Here is a 10,724-nt window from a genome sequence, read left to right on the forward strand (position 1 = left end):
ATAATCGCATGACATAGGCGATGGTATGGTAGGGTATAGTTTGTGTGGTATGGTGTGCGATGTGGTTGGTATGATTAATGGTATGTTATGTTGCTTTTTTACAATAACGTTTGTGTTGTCGACGTGACATGTTTTGTTGCTGGTGTGGAATGAGCTATAGTTGGTATAATATATGTTGTGTTGCCTGGTTGACTTTGGATGTGATATGCAGAATGACATATGTTGGTATGGCGCTGTGTGGTAGAGTAGGCACGGAAGAGTATTGTATATTGTATGGTATGGCATAGTACTGTACTCTGCATTTATGATTTCGACACTGTGTGATACGTGTATGGCCTGATATGTAAAAAGGTAGTACTGCACAAGGTAGGCATGGTAGTTCATGCAATATAGCATATGGTATGCCATATCATGCCACATGTAAGATTCATTGTACATATGAAAATCGAGTACGAAAGCTATTGACCTTGGCAGTATTGATCCAAAAATGTAGTCAATCAATCAATCTAATAAATGCCTTGAATCCAAATATTTATAATGACCGATTTATATTAGAATCGCAAGTCGAAATTTTTTTCCCCGCAATAACAATAGCAAACTTTTTAAGTATATCAATACGTCAATATCAAACATTAGATAAATTATTCATGATGCAAACAAGATTAATTCATACAACCTGTCGTTATACAAAGTTGCATAAAAGTTGAAACAGTTCTCATACAAATTAACAATGTTTGAAATCAGCTGTTAACAGATAGACATATAGAAATATTAGTTACACAAATTGGTTAAATGTGTTACTTTATATGGCATTTTTTATTCCTCCGTGAGGTAGTAAGACACATCAGTTTCTCACAAAAAGGTAAAGGTTACCGTAGTTCATAATGCATATATCCAGAACCGACTGTATTTACGTACACAATCATCGTGTGCTACCGACGATATATTTTCACAATGTTTAGGGATGCAAAATCAGATCGTGTATACTAAACAGCATGCAGCACCATGTGCTTAGAGTTAGAACTTGAATAATCTTTAAACATTTCATAAAAATAAGTACAAGTAATTTCGATAAATGCAGTTTTCTATGTACAATTTCATATATAAGCAGACATTATAATGTTCATTTACCAAGTCGAGAATGAATAACATATTAAACACTACATTTATTCTTATATTGGCAAACTATGATACTTACGAAAGAGTGAGTGAGTTGGGTTAAACGCTGCTTTTAACATTATTCCAGCTATATCGCGGCGTGACAGCTTAATGTGGGAGGAAAGCCCGAAGTGATGCAGGCTTTAGACGTTTACTACTTCGGTGAAACCCACGAGCACGGGTGTGGTGCTTACAAACCTAGAAACATAATCGGGGCGAACCGAATTCAAACCCTCAATTATAGGTTTCTGGCGTGCCCAAGGGACGCAACTCTGCACAGCGAATCGCGGCGCCTTAGACGACTGTGCATCCCGTGCCCTCTACTCATGAAAGACAATATATTTTAAGGACAACTTTTTTATTCTATTATGATGCGACGATTCGCTGTAAATGCAACCAGCTTAATGCCTTTTCCCATCATTAGGCCAGCCTTCTACAACGCATAGAATATTTAAAATGACAATTAACGCAATTCAGCATAGCAGCCGGAACCAGACATGGTGACCTTCAATTGATTAAAACTGCCAATGTCTTTGGGGAATTTATATTCCTATCTCCGAGACAAAAGAAAAACACATAGTCCAAGAAACTCGAACTGGCGATTTTAAAACCCAACAACCATAAATCTCTACACATAGTGATCTGAAGACCCCAGGTGTTCGGGAAACCAGCGAGTTCCTCTTGCCGTAACGATAGCACCCGTCGAGAGGAAATAAGTCAAGATCTTGGTAGGTAGACGCCATTGTTCAAAGTGTGGCAAGTAACGTGGTTGCAATGGCCAGTGTCATGGAGCGATAAGAAGTAGTAGAAAGAAGAGGTACATGTTCGTTATTGACGTCCAACTAAAATGAAGGAAATGTTTCAAAGGAAAGGTGCGAGCTTGCCAACCCGATCAAATCTATCTGCATGTTACGACAAGCAATGGGGTACTGGTGATGTATTGTGTCTCGTCATTTGATAGAACACAAAGCGCAATATCACAATAACTCTTGAACTGTTATATGTATGTGTTCACACCATGGAGAATGCAACTCATGTTTAACAACATAACTGTGATCACACACTACTTAGAGACAGATCAGGTGGCGAGAGGTGGGATTGTGGCAAGTGGGGTGCGAACTGGGGGTCTGGTGTGCGGTTGAAAGGGGAGATGAGAGATAAAAGATGGTTATTCCATTTCTGCCTGCATAACGAATCACCACTGAAACCAGTCTAGAGGTCAAATAACCTTACGTTGAAACATTACCATAATCGGTGAGACATTGTGCAGAACATGGGCATAGTTTCAGTTTCCAGTAAATAACTATACACTGTAACGAACTGTATAGAGCCAGCTGTACATGGTAATAAAATCAAATAAAGAGAAACTATGGCACTGATCAAGTCTGAGTGATTATTAATTCCTAATTAAAACATAACATCGATCACTGATAGTATGCTTCAATTAAAGATTCAACATTTAATTATTTCATAATTGCCAGTCCTATAGACAATACAAGCCATATTTACAAGTAAACTGTTTGTATACGCAACTGAGAAGCGAGCACACTTTTACAAAGTACACTATAGGCGAAAAGAAAGTGGCCACCTGATTGTGAAAGTGAATAAAGTTATGTTTTTTTATATGGTCAGGAACAATGAAAAGAGACAAGAGACAAGCCGGCGACAAAAAGTAAAGCGAGTCCTATTGGAACCTTATAGAAAAAAAACAAGTTTGCCCAGGGTGACTATTTGTCCTGTTGCCTACAAACAGCGGAAGACAGTTCTATCTGCTTCGCTGGTGTCCCTGGAGTGTCCTTGCCACCTGTAATGGCCGCTGTTACGTCCCTGAGATGTGAGATGACGATGTAATGATCCTAAGAAGGTGTGGCGAGAAACATAGCTGTTACGTTATCCTGCTGTCAACCTAGTTATTGTAATGTTGTCGCTGTGAACTCACTGGCAAAAGCGCAAACTGACAATCTTGTTTGCAACATTAATGTTACCCTCCCCTTTTCATCTGCGTCCATGGGATGGTGTGCCAGCCAAGTGGGTAAAACATTCGCTCGTCACGCCGAAGGCCCGGGTTCGGTCCCCCAAAATATATGAAGCCCATTATGGTGACACCTCTGGGATATTGCTGGAATATTGCCAAGAGCTGTGTATTCCCTACACACCCACCCATTCATTTGTGACCAAAATAGCATAAAGTGGAGCAGCCGGTATGATTAAAACATATACATACTTCTTGACACTGCAGCACAAAACAACATTTCAGATTAAATTTCAATCTAATTGTCCACGTGTTTTCTATCTTCTTCAATTGCGGTCAATGCATCACTGATGTCGGTGCAACGTACATGTGATGCAACACAGCCTGCATAATGATGGCGTACTATCCTTTAATTTCTGTTCACAAAGTCAGCATGGCAAAGCCTTGGAATGATATTGGGAACATGTGTAGCATCTATTGCTCCAACACAGTTCGGAAAGTTACTTTTTTCTTTTAAACCAAGCCCATTTCTGGTGCCCACTGCCGTGATACTGGTGGAATATTGCTAAGAGTGTCGAAAAACTACACTCACTCAATTTTAAATCATCAATGACCTTCTTCAAAGCCCAACACATAGACATCAGACTAGTTCACTGACCATGTTCTGAGGGATGGGTTCGCAGTCGTCATGGACGCACATAGACACTGTTGACCTGGCTATTCCAAACAAGCTACCAATAGTTCGACACTCCACTGTTGTGGCCAAAAAGTACGCAGCTACTGCAACGCGATGCCCCATTGGTGTGGTATCTGCAGTGTATGTTCTGACAGGTGTTAAAGATTCTAAGGAGTTAAATTTCGTTACCTGTTGACCTCTGGTGACATACGTAATTACTGTTTAACAGTATTAGCCCAATATTACATACTAGTCATCAGACTACCAACATTTTCATACGCCACTACATGACTATTGCTTGTAAAAGATATTCCACTGCCCAGTTACCCTACCCCGAAATTTGGTCCTTCGGATTCGTTACAGGTGTCCGCCTTTATGTGGTGATTACTAACACTAAACTGTTAGTTGTTATTTGCTTTCAAATCATAGTTAGCTTTTGCCACCCCAAGTGGTACTGCTTTATACAATTTTGGGGTCTGGTTCATGGACTAAGTGGTCAAGGCTTCTTTTACGTCTGATGAAAGGCGCACATTGAGTTCCAATTGTAGGCGGATGACGTGGAACATGGTTTGACACTCATTCACGTCATCCAAGTTAATCTTTCTTGTAGCAAAGGTGAGCTTATTACCAAAGCAAACGCCTGTATCAATCGTTGCCTTCTCCTTCCCTGCGAAAACGAAAAACGTCCAAACCTCTCCATAGTCTTGAGTAAAAAGAGCTGAACTGATTGATATTAAAATGAACTACCACGTGGGTATATTTACCCTTGGCACAAATAGGGTGCATATAAAGAGGGCTTACTGCATCCTTTGTAAAGGTTGATATCAAACACTGTGGGTTCCTTATTCACGCTAGAAAGTCTAAAGTATACGGGTGCCTAGACTGCCCCCTGTGCAAAGAGAAATGGTCCTTGAAATTTTGCAAGCTGGTACAAGATTTGCACAACGTGACTAACAAAGTCCGTTGCTAATCGACCACGTTCTGTCCGACTCAGAGTTACAAAACCTGTACAAGGTCGCTTTATAAGGGTCACTCATCACAGGAACAGAATTCAGGGAATAAGAATATCAGCTGTAGTTTAGGGACGAAGGGGAGAAGTATCAGCAAACACGATGATTCGACGAGGTCTGAACCTTGCAAAACTTCACCTTCCATATGTGGGACCAATTTTGACACAACCACACCGCCTGGCAAAGACAATATTGGCAACATTAGCAGTGGCCTTTTTTCGGACCAGATTCGCGACTATCTTTCTCATGCTGACGGTCGTGTTCGTGTCTGGCGTCCCTGTAATGAACTTTAGGCTGATCGCTATGTCATCAGGCAAGTGGAAGTGTGATGGTTTGGGAAGCTTTCAGCTACAACCATAGGTTCCCAGGTTCCCAAATGTCCTCATGCTTTCTTTCGTCCATACTCGCTTCTTTCACCTCGAAGGGCATCTCTCTTTGACGTTCTGTGTTCCTGTAAACTTCTGTAATGACTGGATAACAACCACCTTCAGCTCTTAATATAACAGTTCTTTCTATAAATATTCCATTTAACACAATTAGTGCTGTCTTTGGTTCCAAAACTCTCAGACTTGTGTTTGTTTTGCTTTTCAGAATATGTGGGGCGGTGGATATCCGAGTGGTTAAAACCTCGCACTTGCATAAGCCACCCCAAAGGTCCGGATTTGATTCCATTCTCCACATGGGTAAAATGTGTGCAATCCATTTATTGTGTTGTCCGCCCTAATGATGTGATAGCACTAAAGCTGCTTAAATCCGTGGTCACTCACATATTCACAGACATAGCACACAATGAACCGATGACCTTAAATATCTTACATCACAGCAGATAACTGACTTTTATGGGCAAATACATTTGTTAGTACATAATTAACTAACATTACCCTCACAACTGCACACACATAGGAGGGGAGTTTGAACAGATTACTACGGAAATGCATAAGCTCGCATAAGGATTTGCTGGTCACACACAAACATCCACTTAGAAACATACTTTCATCTTGTACTCAACCTCATCGGCGGTCATTAAATTGGTGGTTGTCATTAACTAGAATTGAAACGGGACTGGCTTTATTGAGGCTCGTGACCCCTGAGAAACGTTTGCTTTGAGCGATGTATATGTGATTTAACTGTTTTAGTTATAGAGTTAAATATGTGCTGAAATGACCCTTTTCTCAGAAGAAAATACTTGATCCGAATCTTGGTTCATCCTACTTTCATCTTCATGTCTAACCTCCTGTGTATCTCTAAAACAGCTTTGAACACAAAGCCAGTTAATGATCCTTGTAATATTCAGATTTCCACCAAATTGATATTTGCGAGCTCGACTATATTTTGCAAAAGGATCTATAATTTCAGATCCCTTGCCATGAACAGATCATAATTGAATAACAGATGTTTGAGAGAAATAAAAATGCCTTTAAGCAATAAACATATAGAACATCCGTTCCTACAGACAATTTGCCTAAAATCTTCTCTAATGTGAATGAAGTATAAATGACGAGTCAAGAATCGCATTCGAGTCAACGACGCATTATAACCATAAACATGTTAAATTAGCTCACCCTGCTCGGTTACAATGGAATATATAAAGGTCATCGTCAACTCTGTTACACCTGTGTATGATTAAACATATACTTCGGTCATTCTGTAAAGATACGTTTGATCAAGAATTTATGTTTGGATTAAAAAATGTGCTCAACCATTTTTATTGGCATAATATTTTTTTTCTCCAGATTGACCTTTGTTGGCGTGCGTGCATGGATGCATATATACATGTGGAGGAATTCTACAGTGATGAAGTCATGTACTGCATAACATTCCTGTTCAGTGTAGAAATCGATTGCACTCAGGATAGATAGATTCACAGTGGCCCACGAATATGTTCTCGTGTATGATCTCGTGATGCATTCTGACAGTTCCAGTTGTTATGGTGACGGGTGAAAAGGTGGGGTAGGTGGGGGACTGTATGTTGTGTATGGCGTCGGGTGTTAAGGTGGGTGGGAATGGGAACGTACCTTGTATGTGACGGTGGGTGTTGTGATTGGGTGGGATGGGTAGGGTAATGTATACTGAACCAAATTAAAAACTTCACAATCCTAACATTTTAACATGTTATTTATGTAAATTTGACCATTTATCCATAGTGGGCCAATATTGTTTATTTAAACAGTAATGGCCACGTATTGTCTTCAGATAACACCCGTTTTTGTGCAGGTGAATCGATCAAAATCATGTGCACAGCATTATAGTGGCAAAAGTGTTTTTTCACGTGCAACTGGTCACGTGGCCATACTGCCGCACGTGTTTTCAGCCATACTTGTTAGCAGTCATTACAAAACAAAAGTCTTTACGGCCATTTGTCATGCCACGCCTTTCAAATGTGCAGCGTGAACGTGCCATCGGCATGTTGCAGACGGGAACGTCCGTAGCTGAAGTCGCAAGGACGATTGGTTGTAGTCGACGGACTGTTTATGATTTACAGACGCGTCTACAGCAAACGGGTACCACCGCTGATCACCCTCGGCCAGGTCGACCACGTGTGACGTCACATGCAGAGGATCGTCAGATTGTCTTACGTCACCTCCGTAACCGATTTTTGACGGCTACATCAACCAGAAATGAACTGTTTAGGGGTAGACTGAGTGCGCAAAATGTTCGAAACCGTCTGAGAACTGCTCACCTTCAAGCACGACGGCCATAGTGCGGGCCGATTCTGACTCAATTACACAGACGTCAACGTCAATTGTGGGCACAGCGACACTTACGATGGACTCAGAGGAATTGGAATCAAGTCGTCTTCAGTGATGAATCCTGATTTAATCTTCGATTTGCTGATTGTGGGGCGGGGGTGTGGAGGGTGCCCAGTGTTGTGTACAGGAAGTTGACAGATTTCGAGCCGGAAGTGTCATGGTGTGGGGTGCTTTCTGTGGCAATGCACGTTCCAGACTTACTGCGACCAGGTACTGGCACCAGAACTTCTGCCTTTTATGGCAGCACATGGACCCGGTTTGATATTCCAACACGACAATGCCAGGCCCCACACAGCAATTTTGACAAGGAATTTCCTTCAGAATGCGGGAGTCAACGTCATGGACTGGCCCTCAAGGTCTCCCGACCTCAATCCAATCGAACACGTCTGGGATGCTCTTGTCAGAAGTCTGCGCACTCTGCAGACCAACCACAGAATTTGCAAAATCTTGGCACCATTTTGCAGCAACAATGGCGTCGTCTTCCCAATCATGTATTCACAAGTATCACAAGGTCCATGTGGATGCGTTGTGTGGCAGTTGTCAACGCACATGGTGTCCATACACGCTACTGAACTTGTGTGCCATCAGATTCTCGTGCTTGGGACTTATGATTTAAACTGTTGATGTTTTCACCGAATACCGTAGGTGCTTGGAACAAATTATGGTTACCACCGTTAATTTAAATCCTTCTTTGGACATTAATGATTAAAAATTACCTTCTCTGATACATTTGACCATTGTATATCATATATGGGTTTACTTTTAAAAATGTGAAGTTTTTAATTTGACTCTTACATGTACGTTGTGTATGTGGCGGGTGTTGGGGTGGGGTGGGGTGTTGTGGGTAGGGGAATGTACGTTGTGTATGTCTGCTGGTTAAGGGCTCGGTGTACCACATGAATGCGGTTTTGGGGGTGGCAAACATGCGTACTTCGTTGGTGTGGACGTTGGGGAACAGGGAGAAACTGCTTGGAACAACAAACATTGGGTTTCAGTTGATATCTACCTATGAGAGGGATAATGTCTGTGTCGAATGCATAGCATATTTATTCAAAGAAGGTACAACTTCAAAAAAGAAAGAAAGTTTATATGGTGCTAACCTATTGAGATACCATGCCGCAGTTTAACATGAATACCACACTCAGACACAGTATACTGACTCCGAGCCGACCAGTCCTTATTTTATCCCCGTAATGCCAGGCGCCAGGTGGGTAACAAGAAGTTCGATCACTTAACGTCATATAACATTACGCGGCTGATGATCGAACCCTTGACATTCCGCTATCTGGGTCTACGCTCTATCAACTAGACTACGAAGGCGGTCGACATGCATGTAGACAAAAGATGTGGTGTTACAAGTGGAACCTCAAGTGTCAGAGAGTGGCTTTACAATGGTGTTTGTGAGATGTCTGTACACCGTGGAAATTGATTGTTTTAATAAATCCTGTTTAGAAGTCTTTATTTTTTTTGTACCAAGGCCACTGGCCCATATACAATACATACATTTGAAATAGTGTGGTACATGAAAAAAGGTAATGTCAGGTACAAATTTACAGGTTTACAGGCTTTTCATAATTACGTCTTCTTTCATAGCTGTAATACAGGTATTTACATAGTTTTCCAAGTAATTGTTTACACGAAGATGACAGTAGCGTTTTAAATTTATGCATATTTGGATTATTGCAAAATGTTGTTGGTAAATACAGATGTCTAATATCGTTGTAATATTCACATTCTAAAGTAAAATGATATTCATTCTCTATACTTGTTTCACATATGGGGCAGAGTCGTAAACGTAAGTCAATATCAGCCCATCTACCTTCGTTTACCTTAAGTCTTAGTAGCCCGGCTCTAAGCCTTATCAAAACATTTCGATATTTTATTTCAGTAATAATGGAAAGGTATTTTTCTGGTTCCAGGAGACTTTTAAATTCTTTATACAGAATGTACCTAGAACTAGCCTTGATAGTACTATTCCATGATTGGTAAAACATATTTATCAAAACGTTTTTAAAACTATTCATGAATGATGGTTTGTCGCCAACAGCTTGACTGAGCCAAACTACTCCGAATCCGTGAGAAAATAATATGGAACGAATAGAAGAAGCATAGTTATGACGACCACACTTGTCGTTATATACAAGCAAATTATAAGATTTTCTTGGTATCCTATCTTCGTCCATTTCAATCAGTTTTAGCCAATACTTTACAGAACGACACATAGCATTTACATGTAATGGGTACCGACCGCATTCCCCATACACAATAGCATTTGGGGTTTGCAAACCAACGTTAAGAAACTTCTTACAAGCCATAATATGCACTTGTTCTATTTTTTCAAATCTGTCTACACCCCATATTTCCGCACCATATAAAAGAATAGGTTGAATCTGAGTATCAAATATTTTAAAGAAAACTGAAGTGTCAACAAAACCAATCTTCCGTAAATTGCGAAATATTTCCATTAAAGCTCGTTTACCCCTTGATGCTAGATCTGAAACACATTGGTTCATCTTTGATGTATATGAGAATACAAACCCAAGATATCTATAGGAGTTGGCGGTTGAAATACGTTTGCCTTTATAGAACCATTTCTCATGAACAGATAACCGCCCTCCTCGTCTAAATACAACAACACTCGTTTTATCTAAATTAACCGTTAATCCATGTGAATCTGCAAAGTTATCAAGAATATTAAGTTGGTTCTGTAAACCAGTTACTGTGTCAGAGACAAGAATAACATCGTCGGCAAACAATAATAATAATATTTCAAACAAGTCAGGAAATAATTGTACGCCGTGTTTCCCATGTGATGAAACATCATTTGACAGTTCATTGATGAAAAAGGAAAATAATAGAGGGCTTAATATACAGCCTTGTTTAACTCCGTTAGGACAATAAAAATATTCTGTATAAATGTTATCATTACATCTCACACACGCTTTCACGGAGGCATAGATTCCCTTAAGTGCTCTCATCATCTTACCACTCAAGCCTGCATCGTGCAGACACTCCCATAGTTTAAGATGATTTACTGAATCAAAGGCTTTTTTAAAATCCACAAAAGCAACGTATAATTTCCCTTTTCTTTTCGATAAACATTTGTTAACAATTGCATTCAACGTGAATATGTGGTCAGTAGGAGAATATCCCTGTCT

General features: G+C 40.3%; 1 protein-coding gene across 1 annotated transcript; it reads right to left on the reverse strand.

Moving 5' to 3' along the window:
• Positions 1-9,096: 9,096 nt before the first annotated feature.
• LOC139474754 (uncharacterized) lies at positions 9,097-10,454 on the reverse strand. Its single transcript, XM_071257872.1, has one exon. The coding sequence runs from the start codon at positions 10,077-10,079 to the stop codon at positions 9,117-9,119; it is 963 nt and encodes a 320-aa protein (XP_071113973.1). The 5' UTR covers positions 10,080-10,454; the 3' UTR covers positions 9,097-9,116.
• Positions 10,455-10,724: the final 270 nt, after the last annotated feature.

This window comes from Haliotis cracherodii, unplaced genomic scaffold (genome assembly GCF_022045235.1).
Source record: "Haliotis cracherodii isolate W230 unplaced genomic scaffold, xgHalCrac1.p SCAF_3, whole genome shotgun sequence".
Lineage (NCBI taxonomy): Eukaryota > Metazoa > Mollusca > Gastropoda > Lepetellida > Haliotidae > Haliotis > Haliotis cracherodii.